This window comes from Cryptomeria japonica, chromosome 11, assembly GCF_030272615.1.
Source record: "Cryptomeria japonica chromosome 11, Sugi_1.0, whole genome shotgun sequence".
Taxonomy (NCBI): Eukaryota; Viridiplantae; Streptophyta; class Pinopsida; order Cupressales; family Cupressaceae; genus Cryptomeria; species Cryptomeria japonica.
The window spans coordinates 470859176-470885740 of NC_081415.1; the positions used below are offsets into that span (position 1 = coordinate 470859176).

The window sequence follows — 26565 nt, forward strand, 5'->3', positions numbered from 1 at the left end:
AAGCGACCTATCACCTCCTAAGAGATGCGAGTGTGGATTTTCTCTAAGATCTGGATAAGCAATCCCAGTGACTTGACTACACCTAGATGAGGGATTTGAAATGATAATGATATGCAAGATAGATGAGATTGATTATGGTATATTTATCTAAGAGTCTAATTAAGCTATGATGATGATTCAATTAAACTAAAAAAGAGATTGATTAAGCTACATGATTCAACAATTATGCTAGAAAATGATAAAACTATACTAGATCTAAGATGCAATTGCCTATAATAACAATGCTCAAATGATATGCTAAAATAGATATGCCTATAGTAACAATGCCTAAATTGATATGAGATCAGATCCTTTGTGCTCTAAAATGGGGGATATTTATAGGATTTCCAAGGCCATGGGTGAGGTGGCAGGAATCAATAGTCAAGATTGAGTCTCAAGATATCAAGGGTGAAATTGAAAGAGGTTGGAGAAGAGGTTGGAGGGAGGGACACTTGTCATCTCTATGGTGACAAGTGTCAAGGAGCCTTTCTCATAAGAGGGAAAGTGTCCAAGAGAGGAGACATGTGGCTAAAGTTCCATGTGTCTCAAGGGGAGAGTAACCACACCATAGGAGGTTAGGAGACATGCGGGTAATTTGAATTTAAAAATTGAAATAATAGGAAACGACTAATTAATTTTCAACAACTCATAAATTTATTTGTTTTAATTAATTAGGGGATTAGAAGAAATGAATTAAATGGGGGAGGGGATTAATTAATTTGAATTAATTAATCAAAAGGGACTATTGAAATGAACCTATTAAATAAATCCTTAGATTTATTAATAAGTAGATGAATGGGAGAATTTAATCAAATTGCTAATGAATTCAATTAAATTAGGAAGGGAGACTAATTAAACAATTTCTTATTCAATTAATTATCTTCAGACCATTTTTAGGTGTATACATTTTGCCCATCTTTTAAACGAGGTGTGATGACACACTGATTCAAAGAATAATCTCATTTTGATGATGATAATGGTTCGATAGGATGCCCCAGACATTGATTGATAAATTGTGGTATGATTATGCCCCCTCGGGAGATCAATTGAGATAATTGACTGTTGGAGTGTTTGATTTTTTGTGAAATTGATTTCCCAATTAGAAATGATTTGATTTCTGCAACCGTGGTTGATGAAAGTGCGAGTTCTTAAATCATGATGATGCTATTCTTGATGTGATGATTGACAAAGCTTGATTAAATTCGACAAGATTGATTAGTTTGATAAGATTGAGATTTAGTCTAGTTTCAGGAATGACACCTCTTGTATAAGACAAAGATGATCAAAGTGTCTAGTTTCAAGAATGATATATCCTGTGTAAGACTTGATCAGAATGTCGGGTTCCACGAAAGATACATCCTGTATAAGATATGATAGAATAGATTATATGAGATCAATTGATAGAATTGATAAGGTTTATTGGATAAAGAACTAATATTTTGTTGATATTAGGTTGTAGGAAGATTCATATATGCTGATGTTGGTTCTGTTGAGTGGGTAACATAAGATTTTTGCTAGGTTGACAATATCTAGAGAGAGATGAGTCATCAGTCTTGTTGGTTACCAAAACTACATATTGGAAAACCAAAGACTTTCCTAATCCTTAGTTGATCCAATCAACCTTGGCCAACAAACAGGGATGGTCAAAGACCAAATCCCTTTTCACTTTAGGCTCCACTAAACCCAGGTGGTTATACCTTACACTCTCAAGCACAAAAGAGGTCTATTTTGAGTGAATTTAAACTATGGGAATTAGCAAATGCAGGGATTGAAAAAGGTTTTCCTGCAACTATGCTAATAGAAGTTCTTTTTATTTAATGCCTTTAAAAATGATAAAATAAGTGTGAATATAGTTATGTTATGTAAAAGATTATTGTTAGGACTTTAAGCCATTATGAAAAAGAGCAGTACTTATAGAAATTAGAAGATTTGTTTCTTTGACAAGGACCTAATGCATACAAACTTATTCAACAAAGATTAATAACATACTAGTGCCTTTATCTGACAGTTAATGAATAACTTTGTGGACAAGAATCACTATCAACTCAAGAGACAATTATAAGACCATCACTGTGAAGGTTTCATTATGTGTTGTATGAACAATAAAAACCCAATTTTACATTCAAAACAACATCATGTGATGGCACATCACAACAAATCTAAAAGATTTATCAAGAGGACATATGATTCCATGAAACACAAAATTACACATAATGATCTGAAGATAAAAACATGAAATCTTGTATATTAACTTCTGGAATAAGAATGTACACAAAAATTGCACTTACAAATACTCCAATACATTCAGTTAGCACAAAATAAACTCCTCATTCCTATTAGACCTTTCTAAAACATAACACTTGCAACCCATCCAACAATAGAATTATCTATGTTCATGATACAAAAATGACTTACTACATATATGTGAGCCAAAGGATTTTAATGAAAGTACACACCTTTTCATCCTGCTAAACTAAACTTAACTAAAACCTAACATATAACTGCTTAACTACTAGACACAAAATATAATAAAAAATTAGTTCTGGCCGTTCAGTATTGTATCACACTTTGGTATGTGCTCCAAATACTTGTTTTCCTTGTGAGTGCTGGTGTTGAATACAATATCTCTGACAACGATTTCCATGGTAACCAATCTCTCCATCTACTCACCTGTCTCCTTCATATCTAAAACATCTTATTGGGCAACATTAAGGGATGTGTTAAGTACATTCGAGCATTCTGCAATCCAAATCCCTTTGTCCTTTAACTGCTCTGCATCATCCACAATATTTGATACACCATACCTAACAATATCTTTGCAATCTTTAAATTCCTACTTAATGTCTACACCAAATGCCTTATGCTTGTTCAACCTACTCTAGATCTTCTCAACCATTTTCTCATCGACACTCTTCTCTTTCAACAATGCCTTCAACCTGTTCAAAGTTCTTATATGAGAAGCCATATTATCCTGGGTCTTCTGACAGTTTGTCCACAATTCTCTAAGAACTTCCAATAAATGTTCAAACCTATTAGTTAACAAAACACAAGCAACATCTACCCTAGCAGTCTTGATTTGCCTCTTTAACTTAATGTTTTCCTTCATATAGTCTTCATATTTCTTCTTCCATTGAACACTAGTATAAGCTATCTATGGTACTTCATGACCATGAATTCTCAATAGGTCTTCATATAAATTCTTAGATTTTTGACCCTCTTTTACCACCCACTGCATTTGGGCCTTATTCAATTTTGCAATGTCAATCCCCAAATATGCGGTGATAATTGGATTAACCTCTCCCACTTTCAGCTTCATCATGTGCCCAAATACCTTATGTACATCTATGATCTTGGGTCTCTTATTTGGAGGTTATAGGGCCCAAAGCAACATTTCCTCTTCATTTGGATCATACCTTGATCCAATGAAGATATCATCAACACCCAGTGTGTCCAATTTTACATCCTTTCTGTCAGAATGCAACAAGCTATCAAAGATAAAAGAGGCACTTAAGTCCCATCCTGGGAACAAAATGATGCCTACCTCACTGAGAAGTTGTCTCCCTCTCCGTGGTGTCATTGTGGCCACTTCTGCATCAATGTCTTCTTTTATTTTTTTAAGCATCTTTGCTTTATTTTTTGGGATAACATTTGGTATGTTCTCCCTTAATTTTTCCCTTTGTAATGGTAGACAAATGACTTGAACTCTTTAGACTGCACAAATACCTCATTTGCAATAAAAGTTGCATGTTGTTCAAGTCTTACATCTGCATTGTCATATATTCTCACCATGATTTGCTCATGGCTTTCTGCTACTTCTTCTAATCCAGGTACACAAAGGGTTGATACAGTTGCATTCCCATCAAACCCACTCTCTAAATCTCCTTCTCTTAGTTTCTGAAGCCTCTGCTTTCACTCTTCTAATTTTTGGTTTAATTCCTCTAAGAGTGCAGCAACCTCATCTCATTCCTTATTTCTAAAGAAATCTTCACCCTCCATGGGTATATGCAAATACTCTCCCAGATTTTGGCTCTTCCTGTAGTAGTGGATATACCCCTCTGGATCATAATTTTTCTGAGCCTCGTATCCATACAAATTATACTCATCTACTAGCTTCTTTTCTATCATCTCATAAGCCTTGGTAGATACAATGGTGAAGTCTCCAAAATGCAAAGTTACAGGAATAAATACCTTCTTGTGTGCACCACCCAAATGCTTTGCATTTGACATACTAAGCTGCCTAACAATCTCTAAATAGGCAATCCTGTCAGGAACTAATGTAGGCAACATATATGGAACACCCTCAAAACCATAAACCCTGAAAAAGGTGAAATTCTGACATACAAACCAGTCACCCCAATTGTGGCTGACCCTAGTGTCTCCAAAAGCATGGGGTCTCAGGAATCTCTTAATCTTAGGTGAGATAGACCCATCACATTCTACTCCAAACAATCTATACAAAGGTTTAACAAAATATTCTTCAAACAACACATAATGTGATTTGGCAAACCTCGAGTCCCACAGGGATACCCATAATTGAACTGGTTGGTCCTATCCATCTTTTTTCCTGGGAGTCACCCTTAATTCCTCTTGCCACAAACCTTTCATCTGCCCATGAAACAAAACCATATGCATTAGCAATGAGTAAAATTTAAAAGTAGGGTTAGGTTTCATTTGAAAACTCAAGAACCTTTCATGTAGCTTCTTTGCTAAGTAAGTCACATAATCAAACAGACTTGGCTCGTGCATTTGAATATTTGCAGCCAACACCAATGGGCCTATCTTTTTGACATCAGGTACTTCTTCCCTGCAGACCTGGCCGCATGCCTAGTATGTGTATTGCAAGTATTGTCGGAACAAAGTAATTTCGAAAGGAGGACCATCCTACTCTATGAGTCATCCTTTCTCCTTCTTATGAATTGCCAACTTCCACATTGTGTGAGGAGTGTCCATTTGGGTATACTTTTCTTCTAGGTTTGTAAAGGATAGGGGCATGTATGGCTCATAAGATGTACCAAAAACCTCCTAAATAGACCCAACAGATATCCAGATGAATAGATCCCCATTGGGGAATTGAATGCATCTTTTTTCTTTGTTTTACTTCCTAGTAAGCAATTCCAATAATCTGAGATTCAGAAAAACATTTGGGACCACCAGTCTGCCCAAATTTATCATCCAAGGGTTCGACAATGGCATCTCCTTGTTCTACCTCAGGTAGTGATATAGAAATAATTTGTGGCCCTTATGGTTGTCTAGATATCTCCAACCCCTTTGTATTTGTCCTCCAATTTATCCTTGGGTGGCAAATAGGTTTTAGACATCCTCGACTTAGCACCAGATGACTCCATTTGGTCAATCATGTCTTGGTTCAATTATTGCTTTTGCACACCCTCTATAGACTTCATCTTTTTGATTTAGCAGACTGTGTCTGAAATCTCTATGTCTTTCCTTTTCCCTTGTGAACCAAAAGCCTCCATGGTTAAATGCTTGAACTTTCAAATTACCTATGCTTCTTGTCTACAACTTCAATGTTGATGGCTGAAAACACTGTGAATAATTATGGCATGAAAACTCTTTCTTTATGCTAGATAAGCAATGACTAGAGTCTATAACAATCATAAACTCATCAGATTTGCTTCATGTGGATTCAATCCACCCAATCTCGAGTATTAAATAATGGCCATCATATTAGATATTCCAATGGCTAATCAATGTAACCCTACCCGATAATTCAATTACTTGGTGCCACTCGCATTTTGCATTCCTTCAATTACCTTTTTGTCTTTCTGATTGGCATAGGTCACTCCGATCAGTCCATCAGATCTCTCCCCAGCCATTTTTCTTTCTTCCTCAAGGCTTGGCTTATCCTGATGGATCACCTTTCCTTTCTAAGTCAACTTTGCTTTATGTTAGATTGGGGTATGTTTCTCCGATGAAACCTCCTTCTGTTTATCCCTCAAATCACTCCATCGGGCTTTGGAATGAATCACTTAATATTTTATTTGATGGTCCCATGACATCTAACTTTCCTTTTGATTAGTATAAATTTTCCTTATTTCTTCATCGGGCGTTGGCATAGCATATATTCCTTGCTTCCAATGGTTATAGTTTCCTCGATAGATCTGCCCTCTATGGCATTCTGCCCATCGGGCCTCGACACAACTTTGAAAATGCTTCTCTGGTAATGTAAGTTACCCCGATGAGTCTTTTATCTCAATCCCACTTTACTCTCATTATCAGGTTACTTTGATCTATCGGCATAGATTTTTTCGATGTGATCTCTTCATGCTCGACTCCCTCATCGGGTATCAAGATGACTCAGAATACAGCTCCCCGATGATGTATGTTATCTCGATGAGTCTTTCTCCTCTTTTTGCTTGGTACCACTCTATCAAAGAAAGTATCTCCAATATAGTCTCCTTCTTAAGTTGGTGTTACCAAATTTTGCACATGCCAAAATTAGTGCCCTAATGAAGCCTTGCATTCATTCATTTTGAAAAGATCAAATCTTGAACTAGGGAGAAATGCATTGTTTTTGTCTAGCATGTTTGCTTCATGTGCAGATACAGGAAAGTAAGACAACATGTGGGTTAAAATGTGGCTCCCATGAGGGTTGAGCTCAGAATGTTGTAGACCATAGAGATATTTATGCTCCATTGCAAATGAAATAGCTTGGCCTATTAAAACCTTCAAGAAAATTTATGTTGGCAAGTGTATCGCCGAATCCCCTGCGTAGCTGATGAAAGCCCAAAAGAAGCTCAGAGAAAATACAATCGGCCTGTGTAAAATTTTTACTTGGGCACCAAAGAGGGTTTTAAAGGGCTAGAGAACTTCCAGCATTTTCAGTTGTTAGGCAAGAAGAACATTTATCCCACATTGGTCGCGGGGAGGAGCATTTTTTTATTTAAAGCTAAAGTCACATATAACTATAGTGTCAAAGCTTACGAGCTTTTGACAAGAAGTGTCTCGTCACCTAGTGGACCCTGCATGCGTGCACATCTCAAGACATCTTAATTTTGTGACCGACAGGTGAGAAGAGGTTAAAGGTCGAGTAGTTTGAGGGCAGATCGCGGTGATCCAACGGCTGTTACTATGTCATGATGGTAAGATGCACATCGGATATCATCGCGACTTGGTGACTGATGATGTGGCAGAGCAGAGGGTATAAGACCAAAGATACATGGAAAACATGTGCAGCTTCAGTGGCTGGTGACATGACATGAATGGACGACATTGAGTAGATCTTGGCTGCAATGAGTTCCGAAAGAGTTTCACTAAAGGCTCAGTTTCATCAACATAATAATATTGATGAAACCTTAGGCTTGATGAGACTAGTAAATGGTTCACCGAGAGAGTAGTTTGGCCAAAAGAAGAGATCTGACAGAGCAAGATGAGTGGGGACTAATGATGTGGCACACATGTGGTGCCTAGACGGATCTCTGGAACCAATCAGGGGGTGATACATGTTGACATGCATCACAAGAGAGAAGGTTAGTTGGGGTTAAAGGTCGAGAAAGTTCAGGAAAGATCAATGACAATCTAAAGGATCTAAGGGCCATTGCTATACTGATATAGAAAGAAGCTCGCTAGTTATCATAGCAACTTGGTGACTAAGCACATGTGGAAAAGGCAAAGGAAATGTGAGCGAATAAGAGATTAAAGATTGAGCAGTTTGAGGGAAGATCAATGGTCGTCGCTATACCGCATGATGAAGGTGCTCAATAGTTATTTCCTGTGACTTGGTGACTGATGACTTGGAAGTAGAGGTGGCCATCCAAGTGGCCATCTAGGTGGGCTTAGAGAGAAAAAGAATCCACCACATGGTAGAGGGAAGATGAAGAACCAAGGCAGACCAAGAGTAAAGATCAAACAGATTGATCACATCCAACGGTGATCGTACAGATCCGATGGTGGTTGCTAAGCCACAAGGAAAAGTTGCTCGCCTAGTTGGCGACAAGGTGGGTCCAGTCCAGATGGCGGTCCAGATGGAAGACAAAGTGGACCCATGAGAAAATCAGAGGCTGACACGTGTCAAAAGGCTACAGACGAGTGGATGTATATATTTTCTAGGTCAACTTTGAACTTGAACTTTGAATGGATTTAAAGTGTTTCAACAGTTCAAAGTGGTTCAATGGTTCAAAGTTCACTGATTTAAAGTGGTTCAATGGTTCAAAGTTCACCGATTTAAAGTGGTTTAATGGTCCAAAGTTCATTATCATCACTCATTTCCCGTGGGCCCAGGATGAAGAGAGAAACAAGATAAAAGAGATCAAACAAGGAAAGGCAAAAAGGAAGTAGGTTCCTGAAGATCTAGCGGTGATCGCTATACCACATGATGAAGATGCGCGGTGTTTATTCACCAGGACTTGGCGACCAAGTAGTGGGGCCCGCTAAGGAAGCAATTTAGAGGAAGAAATAAAGAATGCAGATTAAGGTTGATTGGATGGAAGAGCTTCATTCTGGTAGTGAGTCTAGGCCGTGCTAAGATGGCAGGGAAGGAACTCCCGAACCAACTAGGAAGTGACATGTGGTGGGCCCGATAGAAAAGCAGGCGAAATGGAGCCTATCATCGGTCATCAGAATAAGTGTTTCAGTGCTAACCCGATGACCTGATGAAGAAAGCAATGGTAGTTATAGTCAAAAGCCGAAAGTAGTGGTAGGCAAAGTAGTGTCCAGGGATCCATACAAAATGAGAAGAAAAAACCATCAGGTAGTTTGAGGTCTGGTTACCCAGCTCAGAGAAAGTCTACATGAGTCTTTCTCATGATCTTGAGGTGATAAGGATTGATTTTTAGTGCCATATAGATCAAATTTTAGTTGACTAAGAGTTTGAATTGAATTGCATGAGTTTTTTCTCATGATTTTGAGCCTTTTTGGTGGCTTTTTATTTCTATGAGAAGATCAGTTTTTAGAGGAGATATTTTCAATGGGAGTTCATCTTCAGTCATTCTAGAGTTATCTTTCCTCTACCTTTTGGAAGGTTTTTGTATAAAGTGAAAACGCTTTATCTTTCTTCACTAGTTCTTGATGATTCTCTGGTTGGTTTTAGTAGAGAATACATTCTTGTAGATCATATGCAATTTTATGACATAATTCTGAATAAAAAATTACCAGCTTATGCCTTATGTCTTTACAGTTCATTTTCTTATCCTTGATTGAGAGTTAGTTTATTGTGTTATTGTCTAGATAGCCTTTGAATTTTCTGTCTCATTTGTAAGTTACAAGTTGTGCATTGTGATAAATTGGCTCATTGGGTTAATTGTGAAAGTTTTCTTTCCTTTCAATTTCTTGAAGTTTAAATCCTTTACATGAAATATTTATGTGTTATGAACCAGAAGTCTATTTGTGCAGATTGGTGTTTTTAGGATTGTATCTCTATCATTTTGAGATATCTTATTGATGCTTCACCTTCATGTAGTATTTGTAATTTCTTTATTATTTCATTTAAGTTTTCCTATCCCTTTTCTTGGTAAAGATTTAGAGTTTTTCATAGGGAACCAACCCTTCATCTGGAGGTTAATTCTCACTATAGGCAACCCACAGGCCTGAGATTATCCCATGTGTTACCAAGTTCCTTGAGCTTTCATCTTGTGCACTACGTGTGCAATTTGAGTGACAATAGTGTTTGGCATGCCTGATGGGACATGTTTGAACTATCCCAGTTTAACAAATATTCACTCTTTCTACTTTTGGTGTGAGGAGCAGCAATTCCAACCTTCAGACGCAACAATTTTCATACCTGGCGACTCATTTTCTTGGTTTCTATGCAGATCTAGTGACATTTTGTAGCATACAAGATAGTATCAAACAAGACAAAGTGAGGATCTGGTTGATCATATTGAGCTACCACCATCATAGAGAAGGTCAAGGATAACAAAAAAGATAGAGAAAGCAACAAAATCAGCAGTTGAGTTTCTAAAAGTTCTTCAGTTGAAGTTTTTCAAGAAATTCTAGATTCCGATCTCCTGTCTAATTCTTCTCCTCTACCTAATTCTCAGCCTAATTTTGCCTCCTGCATAAATCCTCTTTTTGCAACTACTCCAATTCAGCCATCTATTACCCAGAATCCACAAGTAAATCCACCTGTTATCCCAACGACTCTACCAAGAGCTTAGCCTTTTGTACCTTTCAATCAAGACAACCCTTTGAATTTTACTCATTATGATGATATTCCTGTAGCAGCATTAAAAATCCTACCTTTTTTTACAGGAGAAGATCATAACACTCCCATAAAACATATAAGGGATGTAGCTTTTGTCATGCCCAAAATTTAGGGCAAAACGGAACAAATTTTTTTTTTTAAAAGATACTATTTTAATTAACAAGTTCACTCTTGTGACAAACGTTAACAAAATTTTTATTATTAAACTCGAGCTAATTCTGAAACGAACTAAGCATCGATTAATCGTTAAATTTTAATTGCGGAAAACCTACTAGTTAAATTCTATCTCCAAGAGATACTTAGTCAATAGTCTTATTAAATTATTTAAACTGAAGGAAATAGGAAAGATATTTAATTTATCCTCCAATATGACTATATAGTCTTTTCAAATCTTTTCTTTAAATTCCTCTTCATAATTTGTCCCAACATTAAAATCAGGATTATATAAATATATATACATATATACATATTTGTATATGCATATATTTATATATTTATAATTTAATTACTTATTTAAAATACTCAAAAATTCATATATATATATATACCCATATATATATATATGGATATTTATATATATATATTATATATTTGGCAAAAATGACAATATTTTAATTCAAAATTTAAAAACCATTACATCTTCCTAAATATTATTTCATAATGTTGCCCAACCCTAATTTGGGTTCTGATTTCTTATATAAACATTTTCTAAACCAAATAACATATTTATTTTTTTATTTAAAAGCTAAACTGCCCTAGCCCCTTTTGAGCTAGGGTTTAATCCAATTTTTTTTAAAACAGTAATATTTTTTTTCGCTGGGCCGAAGCCCTTGGCGGCCATGAAAAAACATGATATCGTAGGTCACGGAGGAGGAAGGCAGGCCTGGCCGTGCGTGCGCCACTATGTGAGCGCACAGTGGGCGCCGCGGCACCACTGTGTGCCCACACAGTGGGAGCCGCGAGCGGCTCCACTGTGTGTGCACACAGTGGGCGCCGCGTGGTCGTCCACTGTGCGTACCACAGTGGAGTCCGCGGGGACCCAAAGTTTAATTTTTTTTTAATTTTTTTTTTTTAAATATAATATATAAATATATATATATATATATATATATATATATATATATATATATATATATTTTGATATTTACATAACTTAAAAGATGAAATTTATTCCAATAAAAAATACATATTAATTTTTTTTTAAAAAGAAGAATTTACATGCAAAATTTTTAAGCTAATTTAATAAAGGGAAAACACATAAAGATAAATCAGATTTATAAGTATATATATATATATATATATTTATATATATATATATATTTATATATATATATATATTTATATATATATATATATTTATATATATATATATATTTATATATATATATATATTTATATATATATATATATTTATATATATATATATATTTATATATATATATATATTTATATATATATATATATTTATATATATATATATATTTATATAAAACCAATAAGCTTTTAAAATCATTGCTAACTACAATACAAATTAAAATTCTTTTAAAAAGATACAAAATATTCTTCTCTAGAATAAAAGGAATTTTTTTTTCATTGATTTTTCTCCTCTAATCTAATATTTACATAAAACTACTTTTTTATTAAAAATACATAAAAATCTTTCAACAATAATAAACTTCTATTTGCCTCAAGTAAAAATATAGGTAGAATCTAAATGAAAACAATTCTTTTATTTTCTTCCAAAATTCAAGAAGCTTTTGCAAGCAACACAAATTAACTTTTCTTTTTCAAATAAACCAGAAGTAGAAATAACAAGCTTTTCTTTTTTAAAACATCTCTAAGATATTCTACCAATTCTACAGAATTGTTTTCTCTGAATAGTCACAATAGTAAGACTTCAAGTCTACTTTCACAAATTACAACTTGCTTCTTTTTTTCTTATGAATGAGGCATATATCTTTAACAACTATAAATAAACATCTGCAATTGAAATTCAAGTATCTTCAATAACAATCTTCTGAATCCCTCTCATGATTCCTATTCTCTTTCCTCTGAATTTCCTGCATAATAGAAAACACAAATATGACCATGGAGTGCTCACCTCCCAACCTAGGCTAACTGGTAGCCACCCCCGAGCTCGGAGAACCAATTCCTAGACGGGTAACAAACAGGAAAACACATAGAAAGCATTGCATACAGATTTTTTTTTTCAGACACATTCCCAACTTGGCTTTCACAACACCACACTCTGGTGATGAACATTTTCAATGGGTGGTAGTGGACCAAATACCCTGAGGAGAACTGCAAGTATGAAATAAACAAGAAGCCACCTCATGGCACAATAAAAATATCAAGAATCTCAACCCCTTAATCCTTATGCCCCCCAAAGGCATTCTAGCCTTATATCCCTCCTTATGACCCCCATTGCACAAACAGGCCATGCAGCAAGGGTCACACAAAGATCCCTTGTGATCGCTCTCAAAAGAGAGTCTCTCACTCGAGGGCTGTCACTGCTACCACCCTCAAGATCCTCTTCTCTCCCAAGAGTAAGAGATCTTGAGAAAACTCCCAAAACACATCAATTCAAAAAAAAACAAAACACCAAAAGAATTTCTCACATAAACTTTCAAGAATATAGATTTCTTATTCAACAACTTCCAGACATAAACAAGAAGAAGACATTAAAAGTAAAAATTGAAACCAACCTTAATTTGCTCAAAGGTTATAAGGATATCTAAAGAAGAGCTACCCAATCCACAAATCTTTTTTTTTATTCAATTTTCTCTATCCCATAACATTATTTTTCCTTCCAAATTTTCTTCTGTCTCCAAAAATGGAGAGTGGGTGATTACCCTGCTATTCCCAAAAATCTTCCTTAAGAAGCTCTCTCACTGAGTTCTCACAGGATTCTCAAAAAAAAACAAAAAGAAGAAAGAAAGCAAAAATGCAAAAAGACTCCTTCCCAAAAGGAAAAATCTTGATTTTATTTCACTTCAATTTTCAATTTTCGCTCAACTCAAAAAAACCAATTTTTAAAGCGTTAAAAAGGTCATTATAAAGTAGAAACTTGCCTAAAATTACCCCTAACCCCTAGGTATACCTTATGAGCATTAGGAAACCCTATTAAACTACCCCTAGGTGTTCATTTAACCCATTTTAAACCCCTTTGAAGTTTATTTTCGGGTCAAACATAAGTTGACCACTCCAAATATTATATTCCCAAAGTATTTATGACAACACATTAATTTATTTAAGAAACTATAATTAAACACTTTCCTTCCAAGAGACAAAATAATTAAATTTAAATACACACGTGTCAAGTGACACAATTAAAACACTTTTACAAAAATAAAACATGAAACTGTCTCTTGAGGTTTTTACACATTAAAATTTAATTAACACTTTAACACTCATGCAGCATATACAGTTACGAATAAAATACAACACAAACGGGGTGTTGTCTCTCCAAATAGACAAACCCTGGCTTTACGAACATACATAAGTCTAGGTTTGATTCTTCGTAATTTTTCATGGTCACATGGTAAATTTCCTGCGCATCTCAATTTACACATTAGTACTTCCAAATATCCAAATATAATATAATTCAATACTATAACAATGCACATCATCACTTGCATACAATTTTCATCTGCACAGATTGAATACATCTTTTATCAAGCAAATTCACATAAGCAATTTCATCCCAATTCACATAAACTAAACATACATCATGGTTCTATATTCAGAGTAAAGTCCTGCAAATTCAATAACGACATCTAACATTGAAATATCATCCTATCTAACAATTATGTAGTGTTCTATCTCATAAAGCATGTAAGTAAATCATCAAATCATAGCAATGTTATCCAAGTCCTGAAATCATATAAATTCTAAGTCTCAAAATGCATCAAAATAAAGTATCCATAATAGTCTAAAATATAAAATCCACTGAATGTCAGACTGAGTCGAGGTGAGGCCTCACAACTTTGTTGTATGGTGTACATCATATCACACAAGAGAATGTTGAAATTAGACTCTTGGCTACCTCATTTAAAGGGAAAGTGCTTCAGTGGTTCAGAGGACTACCTATAAACTCAATTGATACCTGGGATCAACTAGGTGATAGATTAAATTCACAGCTTGAGGACAAATATGACCATTTGTCACTATTAGAACAACTGAGTACCATAAAGGGACCCCCTCAAGAGCAAATGACCGACTTCAATTTTTTGTTTCCAGAAGACTTGGAGAAAAATCCCTCTCATGGTAAGGCCTACTCTTGGTCATGCATTTCTATCTTATCTTAGAGCCCTTAATAGTGACATTTCAGTCATGATTCAATCTATGGGTGCAAATACTCTACCAAATGCATTTGATGTTGCTATTAGGGCAGAAAAATGCCTAATTCGGGCTGGTAAAATAGCCCCTAGGCACCCAATGCCCATATTTCTAGAAATACAACTTATTGTACCTCTTTTAGAGCCTCCTCTAGTCATTGTCCCACCTTTACCAGCATTGAATTATCAAGTTGCATCCCAAACAAATATTGTCACACTCCTGAATCAAGAGTTTCAGGAGTTTAAAAATGAAATGAAAACCATGTTCCAAGGCTTTGGTAAAAAAATGACCAATATTGAGAAGCAAGTTTACTAGAACACCAAGCCTTATCAAGCCCCTTATCAGAATAATCAGCAGAACAAGCCTCCTTATCAAGCTGACCCTTAGGGTCAAAGGAGAAATTATAATCAAAGATCCAATACACATTACAATCCCAACACTACCAGCACATCCAAAGATATCATCCCAGCTCAAAATAACATGGCATTGAATTATGATTGGTGTTATCCTTGCAACCAAACTCATAATCAGACCACTTGTTTGAATGGTATGCTACATCAAGCACTCATGGTTCAAAATAATGTTGTTGTCTCAGAAGATAGTACTCATGGAACTCATGATCAACAAGTTTCTCATTTGGAACAAGGCCCAAATGTTACGTTGGTCAATTGGCAAGGTGAAGAATTCTCTGGAGTAAGTCAGCCACAAGATTAGAATCAGCCCTACACTTCTATTGCAACCAATACACGGTCCAAAAAGAGAGCCATTGATATAGGACAACAAGCTGATAAAGGCATCAATCAGGCTTCTACAAGCCAACAAGCATCACCTAGACCTCAACCCACTCCAAATATACAAATCCTACCAAAAGGGCAACCAGTGGTCAACAAGGATCAGCCAAGAGGTCAATTACCAACAACACAAGTTCAAGAGGATGCCGATGTTAAAAGAGGGCAAAAGAAGGTTAGTACAAGCTCATTTAATATTTTAGATCAATTGAAAAAGACGCATGCCAGTGTCTCAATGTGGGATTCCTTATCTCTACCAAGGCAAAAAGATTTGCTTAAAAATGCCTTGTCTAACATCTCTTTGTCACAAGAGCTTCCTAATGAGCAACCCAAAGTAGTCTTATCCAATGTCCCTAAAGAAAAGAAGGGCAAACAAAAAACTTAGAAGGTTAAACCCCCTCCTTTTTATCTGACTTTAATCATAGGTCAGCACCTAGTGCATAATTGTATGATTGATTCAGGTGCAAGTAGTTTTGTCATGCCAAAGAAGATAGTTGATAAGCTGGGTTTGACATATGAGCCTCTTTCAAAAGGGGTATTCCAGTTAGATGGGACAATAGTAAACATAGTAGGTGTGATTAAAAATTTGGATCTCATATTGTATGCATGCCCAAACTTCTGAATCCCACAAGATGTCTACATCATAGATCTTCCACCTTACTTTGCTTTATGTTTGTCCAGAGATTTCACAACCAAGTTGGGTGGGTATTTATCTTCTAAATGGTCACACTTTTTTTTTCAGAACAAGATATGGTACTAAAGTGACCATAAAATTAGAATTGTTAGCTAATGATCATATAGAACCATACATCCCAAGTGTTGTTAATGCAAATTTGTCTATACAAGAATCTAATGAACAACCTGATATCCTAGATCCAAACACTCCAATAGAAGGGATACCTGATGTAGTATTAGATGAATGGGTAGTAGAGAATGATGAGGAAGATCCATTCAAGCATATGGAAGAATTAGAGCTAGGTGTCTACATGATCCATGAAGAAGGTGTCGCTGTCCCTAATCTTGAAAAGGATGACATTCAATTGCCCAATCAGCAAGGTGAACAACAAAACACTGAATTATGGCAACTCTATTTTGATGGCTCGAGGAGCAAGGTTGGTTCTGGTGGTGGTATTATGTTAATCTTTCCTGAAGGTAAGAAATAATTTTCATCCTTTAGATTTTCTTTTAGTTGTACTAATAATATAGCTGAATATGAGTCACTTGCACATGGATTGGAATGGGCTAGAAAAAGAAATGTAAAGTGTTTGCATGTATTTGGGGACAGTGAGCTAGTGGTAAATCAAGTAAGTGGTGTCAATGTGACTAAAAATAATGTCCTTAAAATGTATAAGCATAGGATATGGGACTTAATTGAAGAATTTGATGCTTTCAATCTGCTGTTAGTGCCTAGAAATCAGAATAAGGAAGTAGATAAGTTGGCTGCCTTGGGTACTCAATTTGACATACTAGATGAGGTAAGCAATATTGAAAGACAACAATATGTCAAAGTGGTTGTTAGGCCTTCAATTTTAGATAACAGTGTCAATTGGTAAGTCTTTGATTCAGATGAACAAATTATTAATTTTCTTATTGAAGAGGCTGAATTTGCAGCTGGTAATTAGCATAAGTTTGTAAAGCAATATGAAAATCAGATTCTTCAATTGAAAACTAATAAGTTGCCAAATGGATTGGTAACCCTTGAGTCAATCTTTAACATTGATGATTAGGTTAGAAAGGAAAAGGGGAGCATGCTAGTTAAAGAGGAGCACTATGAACCTATTGAGATCTTCAAAGATATGTTATTAAAGCTTGGAAAGGTATGTACAACTGATGAGAAACAAACATTTGTTTTTCTTTGTCAAGAGTTCAATGATGTATTTGCATGGCAATATGAAGATTTGAAGGGTTTTAACCCCGCATTAGCCCAACACACCATAGAGTTGGAAGTTGATGCCAAGCTTGTGAGACAAAATCAAAGGCCTCTTAATCCAAAGCTTGAGCATCTCATGAAGACAGAACTAAACAAGCTGATCCAAGGTAATATCATCTTTTCTATAAAGAATACATCTTGGGTTTCAAATTTGGTTCCCATAAGAAAGAAGAATGGTGAGCTTAGACTTTGTGGACATTAGAGATCTTAAGAGAGCTTCTCTAAAAGATCATTACCCGCTGCCCTCAATGGAACAAATCTTACAAGTAGTTTCAGGTTTAGATAGATTTTCACTACTTGATGGTTATTTTGGTTATAATCAAATTCTGGTAAAAGAGGATGACCAATTTAAAACTACCTTTACTACATAATGGGGAACAATGGCATATAGGAAAATCCCTTTTGGTTTGTCTAATGCAGGAGCAACCTTTCAGAGGGCAATGGATATGGCCTTCCAAGGTCTTATAAATAAATTTATTTTGGTTTATCTTGATGACATAACCATTTTTTCAAAGCATGTGGAAGAGCACTTTTCTCACTTAAGGTAGATTTTTGAAAGGTGTAGAGAATATGGAATATCTTTAAATCCCCAAAAGTGAATTTTTTCCGTACAAGAGAGTAAGTTGTTGGGCTATATTGTCTCCAAACATGGAATAACCATAGATCCGAAGAGGGTAAGTGATATTTTAGCTTTACCTTTACTTGCACATAAGAAAGGCCTTCAAAGATTTATAGGCAGAATCAATTTTGTAAGGAGATTCATCCCTAATATAGCATTTATTTTGAAGACATTGACTAGCATGCTTAAGAAAAATGTTACTTTCAGTTGGTCCAAAGAGGCTAAGAATAATTTTGAAGAAATTAAGACTGCCATAGCATCAACACCTACTTTGATTAATCCAGACTTTGCAAAGGATTTTATATTATATGTTTTTGGTACTTTTGATACTATTTTAGCTATGTTGATTCAACATAATAATGAGGGATTGGAATAGCCAATAGCATTCTTCAGCCAAGGCCTAGAAGGGTACGAACAAAATTATTCTTTTGTTGAGAAACACGCATTAGCAGTCATTAGAAGTCTAAAGAAATTTAGACACATGCTTTCAAATAACAAAATTCACCTAATGGTTGCTCATCCTAGTATAAAAGATTTTTTGTTGAATAGAGATCTTAATGACAAAAGAGCTGGTTGGATCATGACAGTGATGGAGTATGATGTCAATATAAAGGTAACAAAGCTGATTAGAGGTAAGGGAATATGCGAACAACTCGCTTGTCACAATGAAAATACCAAACAAGAAAGTGAAGAAGCTGTCCTAGTTCATGAAGACAATGAGCCAATTGTTGTAGTAACACCTCCTACAAGTTGGGTGCAAGAAATGATGAATTTTCTTGAGACTGGTGAGTGTCCTAAAGGCCTGAACAATGCTAAACAAAGATACTATAGATGTCAAGCTATCCCTTATATCGTTTGGGATGGAATTTTGTTTAGAAAATATTTTAATGGTGTATTCTTAAGATGCATAGATTCAGATCAAATTGAGAGAATATTAGAGGAATTCCATAATGGACCAGTTGGTGGTCACTTTGCACCACAGACTACAACATTAAAGATCATGAGGGTAGAATATTTTTGGCTTGATTTGTATAAAGATGCTTATGCTTGGGTAAGGAAATGTAAGAATTCTGTAATATTTGCAGGCAAACAAAAGATGATAGCTCTACCCATGCAACTTGTTCAAATTGAACAACCATTCATGAAGCTGGGTCTTGATTTTATTAGAGTCATCAATCCACCTTCAAGTTCTGAGCATAAATGGATCTTGACAGCTACTGATTACTTTACCAAGTGGGCTGAAGCTGTATCCTTGAAGGAGGCAAATGAAAGTGCTGTCCTAAACTGTTAGGATTAATGATAGTCCCAAAGATACTAGGAGGGGGGGGGGGGGTGAATCAATATCTATTTAACCTTATTAAGTATTTTGCATTCCAAAACAATGTATCGATAAACAAGAATTAATGTAGTAAATAGGAACACTAAAGACAACATAGAAAACACACCATAACACAAGATGTTTAACAAGGATACCCAGTGTGGGAAAAACCTCGGTGAGATTTGTGACCCACAATATTCACTCACTGGCCAATGAATAAATATTACTTACAATAGGGGCCTGCACATGCATGAAGGCCAACTACCTAGAGCTCACTGCTCAATCTACGAAATGGAAGTCTCACTAAATTACAAATGGATTATGAAAATCCAATATAATGTACTGCTACAATTCAACATCTGCTATGCCAGGTTCAATACCGGTTTAAGCTCATACTATAACCATAAACCTTATACAAAATCTGCCTTAATATTCGCTCATCACTTCTATTATCATATGTTCATCCATACAAAATGATTTACAAGATCTCATACATATATGAGTCTATTACAATATGCCATGTCGGCTTTACAAAAGATATTTACAATTAAATACAATAAACAAAAGTTTGTTCCTATCAGCTAGGGTGCCGGTATACATTCTTGCCTCTATCGGTGAAGTATCTGTCGATGCCAGTGCTTGCCAGTGATTTACCAGATGAATGTCGGGTGGCATCCTGTAGGTTGCTGGTAGGTTTCCATCAATGACAACACCATCATTTCTTACTATAGTGTAGAATGTCAACAATCTCCCCCTTTGGCATTGATGGCAACACTCGTGATAAAAATCAAAAAATCTGTTTCCAAAAATAAAGTCCAAAAAGTTACCAAAAATGTGTGCTCCCCCTGAGCAGATGATCTCCTCTGAATAGCCATTTTTCTTTGTCCACTACTCCCCCTTTGACATTAATGACAAAGGTTGTCAAAAATTGTCAGATGAGTGCAAACTTTCAACTTGAACTTTGTAACCGGTTGGTTACAATCTGGAATATGTCTGCTAATACCAAGTTTAAGCTCTGTATAAATCTGTTGCTGTCCTTCATAGTTTCCTCAGTTCTCTAGATTGTACTGGTGAGATGATGCATATGCTCTTCTGGTGACCTTTGACCTTGAATTAATGCCTCAAAGATTTCTTTCCTCAGAGAGATAAGGTTGTCTAATTTAGGACTGAGTTTGTGCTTAAGCTCTCTGGCTTTTGTCTTGATCCTTTCTTTCTCTTTCTCTAACTTCTCCAAATTTTCCTCAAATAAAACAAATTCTTGTTCAATAACTGATATAGGTTCAGATGAACCAATGATATTATCATCTATATCATTTATCTCCTTTTGAACTTTGCTTATTTCCTTATCAATGTCCACTGTTAACAGATTTGTCTTGCAAGTATCTCTGTACAGTTCCTTATACTCCAAAATTGTTGTATTCAGTGCCGATAAAAGTGTATTGATGTGTTTCATGCATTTGTTTATTATTTCCTCAAAGAATTTTCCTTTTTCCTTTTCCATTTTCTCCTTGAATGTTTCCTCATTAATTTGATCAACTGTCAGTATATTACCAACAATATATTTAGACAATGTGTCTAACTGACTTAAAGAATCATTTACATTATCTACATTGCATTTTGGTGAAATCATCTTAAGAATGGGTATTGTGTCATCAATCGCTTTATAGGCCAATGCATTACAATATGTTATTTTCTTTATTGAATCCAGAAGTACTTCAGTCACATTAGTAGGTCTAAATTCGGTCAGTGAAGTACCAGATGTCTGACCAACTACCTTTACAATCTCAGTGCTTCCAGTGGGAGTAACCAATTTTCTTGTATCGACCTCTGGTAGATGAGTTTGTGTTTGCATTTCTACTAGCAATGGTTTTGGTTTCTCAGTGATTGCCGGTTGCACTACCTCAATGTGTACCTGTGAATCAGCTAGTTTCTCAGTTGGTTTCTCTGCACTATCTCTGCTTGCTTTGCTTTCCCTGTTTGTGTTTCAACCTCAATATGTTCTGTCGATTGCTTAGTAGCAATATCTTTCTTTACCTCTGTGTTATAATTATCCACTACAATGTTTACTTCCTGAGTATCAATGTTCATAGTGTACAAAATTTATGACTCAGGGTTAGTGTCCTCATGTGTTGTGTCCACATTCTCAGTAGCCGGTGTGTTATCAGTCTGTACTGGTGGAGTAACCAAAGGTGGTGGTAGGTTGTCAGTTACTTTTATGTTTGGTAATCCACCAACTTTACCTTTTCCTTTGTCTCTGTCCTTTTGATAAACCTTGAAAGTTTTCTTAGGGCTGTTCAGCTCTTCCTGTTTTTCCTTCTCTACAAAAAAGATGTCCCACTTGTCTATTGTTTCCTCTGCAATTTTATTGACTCTACCAGTCATTAGGCTTACATGCCAGTGTCCACTTGCAAAAATTGATCTATTAGCTTCGCTAATTAGTTCATCAATTTCCTCTACAGAGTTAACCAGATGTATAGCTAGTAATTTTTCAATCTTTAGTTTCTTATCTAGCTCCATAACTGCAATCCTCTTAGCATCTAACCTCCTGTACAATTCATTTGGTAAATCATCTACAACTTCTATTAACACTTTCTTGTATATGTCAAGATGTAGAATTATGCTATTCTCAATACTTTCCTTTTCTTCATTAGTGAATATATTGTACAATTTTCTAACATTAGCTAAGTTACCATCATCAATTATCTCACTTAGTAAGTTGTCCAATGGTGGTAAAACCTTTTTTTGCTTTTTCTTGGGTGTCAACTTCTTTGCCAGTGGTCTCACTACCTATTGCTTCTGCCTTGGTGTTCTTGTTTTCTTGGGTGGAGGAGAGGGTACCTGTTGGGACTCATTAAATTTGAGTGAATTTTAGAGGCCCAATTCAAAATTTTTCTCTGCATTTCCAAATGATCATAAAATGAGTCAGTTTGAATGGCCTAGTTAGAGAGAGGGTAAAATGGAGCCAGTTGATTTTGAAAGGGTAAGGCTTGGGAAATGTGTCCTACACCTTTCATTTAGCTAATGAAGTGTTCTGAAACTTTCAAATTTCAGTTTGGATCAATTTATAAGGTACCCATTTCAAGGGGTGAGTTGAAAGTGCATTTTAGGTGCAAATGCAGATTTTACCAAGTAGCCTACTTTGAGCGCCTATAACTTTTTCCCTCTTGATCATCATGATGAAATTCAAAGTGGATTGAATTCTGTGCATAAAATTATGCCTCCATGGAAAATTTCAAGTCTCTAGCAATTCATTTGCTCAGTTTAGCAAGCTCAATCTCTTTGTAGTTTGTATGGTTTGACAAGTCCCTGTTTCAGCTTCTAGTCGGAGCCTTGTTTTGCATAAGTGTAAAAGTTGCCTCAGTGAGTGTCATGTTAGAATGTTTGTTCTCAACCATTTTTGGTATAAATGAAAAGCTATGTTTCCAGTTTCAAGCTCCTGCCAATCTGTTTAATCAGTTTTCAAAAGGGTTTCTTGAGCCATCTGTTTCAGTGTTCCATACTTTCATTGCTACATCAGTTAAAGTAGCTATTTTCATGAGCAGACCATTTGCACCCAGTCAGCTTTTTGGTCAAATTGAGCATTCCAAGTTTTGATATGTACTTCAAGGTACCTATGCCTCATATTTCAGGGTCTACGGAGATCGTTTGATATTTTTAAGAAAGACATCATGAGTTTTATGCGCATTGACTTCATCAGGTCCACAGTGTCGACAAAGCCAGTTGGTCATCTTTGACCATTAATATCTCTTCACCCAGGATTTGGATTGAGAAACTGCTTGGTAGAGTTCATGCTTGTATATCAGAGTACACGCCTGTCATTTTGCAAAGTCCAAAAAGGTGTTTTGACTAGTTTGAAAATTACATCTCTATGATTAAATGCGAAAATGTGGTGCAAGTGCCTAAAAGTTGCAAAACTCAGTTTGATGATCCGAAAATTTTTGCTGATCGATTCCAGAGGTATGTTTAAGGTTCATGAGGCATTTTGAAGGTTAGTTGCATGAATTTTTTTTTTTTTAGTCAGACCCACTTTTGGGCCCAACCAGGCTCATGCTCGTGCATTAATTCTATGGTGAAATGGTCTTAAATTCATGGCAAATGTATATCAATGTCAGCTCGACTACAATTCACAAGTAGGATGGTGAGAGGCGACTTTAGTTTACTTGTCATCTATGGATTGATGGACGTATATCTTGCATGCTAGTTATAAACTTCAAATAATTATCAAAGAGTATATGCAAATTGTAATGCTAAGCCCAGGTTCGGGTGGTGTAGAAACTATGTAGTAAAAGAGATCTGTTTTGGAAATGAAGCACACATTTCAATGTTGCAAGGTGTAGAACAACTTGCAGATGTAGTGAAGGTGACCATGGGACCAAAGGGTCGCAATGTCATTATAGAACAAAGTTTTGGATCCCCAAAAGTCACTAAGGATGGTGTCACTGTTGCAAAAGGCATCGAGTTTAAGGATAAAATGAAGAATATTGGTGCAAGCCTTGTCAAGAAAGATGCTAATGCAATGAATCATGTAGCTGGAGATGGTATAACATGTGCAACTATACTTACTCAGGCAATATTCACAGGGTTGTAAATCAGTTGTAGCTGGTATAAATGTAATGGAGTTGTAGACATTAATGTTCAAACAAATTGTAACTGGTATGAAACCGGTCATCGTGGTTGAGGAGGCATTTAAACTTTTAAACAAAAGCAATTTATGAGTTTTAGGCAAATGTAATGGGCAGGTTCCCAGTCAAATTTCCCCCTCACGCGCCTCCCCTCTGCGTGGTTTTTGAGCAGCATTTAGAAACTTTTATGCAAATGCAAGTTGTAGGTGTAGATTTTCTCCTCCCTACCGTGAGCTCCTATGTGGAGAGTGAGGAGGGCATGAATAAAGTTCAAACCCTTTGGCAAAGGCTGCATAAACTTTCAACTAAATGCAAACAGTGCAAAGCCCCCCTACATCTTGTAGCAATCATAAAACTCCAACTTTCAACCATAGCAAATTCTCTCCCTCTACGTGGCATGGTAAAGGGCATTAAAACAAGTTCAAGAAAATGCAATATGGCAAGTGCGTGAGCTTCTGCGAGGTGGGTGAGCTATAGAAGGAAGTTTAATGAGCATAGAAACTTCCAAGCAATGCAATTGGCAGGTGCATAGCCTACGTAATATGTGGAGGGGCCAACGTTAAACCTCCTGTGTGTGGTTGAAAAGGGCATTATAAACTCCAGCAAAATGTTTGGCAACCATTGAAACCTTCAGTAGAATGCATTGACAGGTGTTTAATCTTAGTCCCACATGCTCTCTCCTTGCCCCTACGTAGTTGAAGAGCATTTAATGTGCAAATAAAGGCTCAAAGCCAATACCCCCCTCCCATTTTTGAGTAGCGCCATGGTAGTTTTTAGAAAATGGAAATCTACAGGTGTATAACTAGTTTAATGCCATGAACTTTGCTAGCACCTCTTTGGTGAAGTGGTGAAGGGAGATTTAAAATCCCAAACAAATGCATTGGCAGCCATGAAAAACCCAAGAAAAGCTCAAAAAATGTGTTGCCAGGCAAAATACTTTAGTCCCACATTGGCTAGGTGAGCAAAATTTTTGGTATTTAAAAGCAAGAACACACTCATTCATAGTGTCAAAGCCTCAAGGGCTTTTGACACAAGGTGCCGGTTGAGCTCAAGACGGACCCCACATGCATGGGCATGGTTCTCGAGGTGACCAAGGAGGCCGAGTGGTGACCAGGTGGACCCCACGCAAGCATGGATCCCGAGGTAGGTGATTTTTGTAGAGAAAGGGTGACTTAACTGGTGAACAGGTTGAAGGAGATCCGACGACGTGCACTGTTTCGTGAAGCGGAGGTGCTCGTCAGTTAAGCATCACGAAGTGGTGAAAAGATTAATGAGTCAGCAAGTTCCATGAAGATCAATGGTCCGCGTGATTTTGTGAGGCAAAGATGCACGCTCGTTACCCTTCGTGAAATGGTGAAAGATGATGTGGTGGGTCCAGCTCGCGGGTCCCGCTGACATGGCGAGTGAGGTGATGATGACATGGCCGACAAGTGGCACTCCAGTGGCGATCCAGGTGGCTGACAAGTGGCAGATTGATGAGGTGTCATCATAGATGGCGCCTAGTGGACCCTCTTGATGAATCACAAGCTTCCACGTGGTAGGGCGTCAGGAGTTAAAATGGATTGAAAAATCAAAATTAAATATATAGTGCATAATATAATGTGAAATTAAACAATTTAAATGATGGTTTGCATTCCAAGTTTAATTCACCTAGAGGTTAGTTTTTGGCCAAATATGCAAGTATTGTATATCACCGGAAAGCTCGTGGAATGAGGAATCTAGTCATGAAGTTTGTTTCAACAAATATGATATATTTTGAGAGAAGTTTCCATGGGAAGGAGAAAGGAAAATATTCAGTTAGGGAAAGAAGACACTTGGTAGTGTGTTATGCAAATATGATCTTTTCCCCTCCTCTTCTTATTCCCATTTCTTCTCAATTGTAAGGGTTCCATAATTTTGGAGAAGTGCTCCAGATTTTCATGGCTTCCAATGGTGAATTTCTTGACCCAATTTTGTAAAATCTCTTTGGTTTATTTTAGGGTATAGAGGTTACATTGCAGTCTTGGAGATGTTTTTTTTTTAGTTGAAGGTCTTACTTGTGTTAGGCATGAGTAAATTCCACATAATATTGTCTCTAGGCATGTATTTCATCGTTATAAATTAAATCCTCAAGGAGGATGGAATTTGTCAATTTCAAGGAGATTGTGTGATTGTTTGTAGGTATCCTTCAATGAAGGTTTTAAATTATGTAATCAGTCATGAATAAATGGAATATGTGTCCTAGATCTGATAATTTTGTGAATGAATCAAGTAATGCATTAGTATAAGGTATTGATGCAAGAATATCTTGTAAGGAAAATACATTTTTAGCTATGATTTGCATTTTGTAGTTCTGTGTGTGACTCTGTTGCCCAATGAACAAGGCATTGGTCTTTGAAAGATTTGGGGATAGTTGCAGATTTACAAATTTAAAGACAAATCTATTTCTCTTTATGTTTAGGGGTTTGTGTTCTATTCATTCCAAGCTCCATTTCATCCATTATTTGTATAAGATCTAGCCAATTTGTATGTGTTTTCTAATTTGTTGAGCTTGTGGAATGATCTATCTGCTTATTGTTGATGCAATCACATGTCTGTAACTATTGTATTTAATGCATCAAAAGGGTGTCCCCCCTAGGTCTAGCAGAACTTGAAGTGCGGGAGGATCAATTAGAGTCCTATGTTATGTTGTCCAAGTCCTGATGTGTTCTATAGAGTGAAATTTTCCATTTGATAGAAGGATTGCAGGTGAACTTGGGTTAATTAGTTTTGA

General features: G+C 36.2%; 1 protein-coding gene across 1 annotated transcript in view; it reads right to left on the reverse strand.

Annotated features, from left to right (window-relative positions):
* The window catches only part of LOC131860249 (uncharacterized), a 70702-nt gene extending 49129 nt beyond the window's left edge, over positions 1-21573 (reverse strand). The window contains exons 1-2 of the mRNA XM_059214632.1: positions 21463-21573; positions 21142-21261 (exon numbers count right to left, since the gene is read on the reverse strand). Of these exons, the coding sequence (XP_059070615.1) occupies positions 21142-21261; positions 21463-21573 (231 nt within the window). The remainder of the gene's footprint in view (positions 1-21141; positions 21262-21462) is intronic.
* Positions 21574-26565: the final 4992 nt, after the last annotated feature.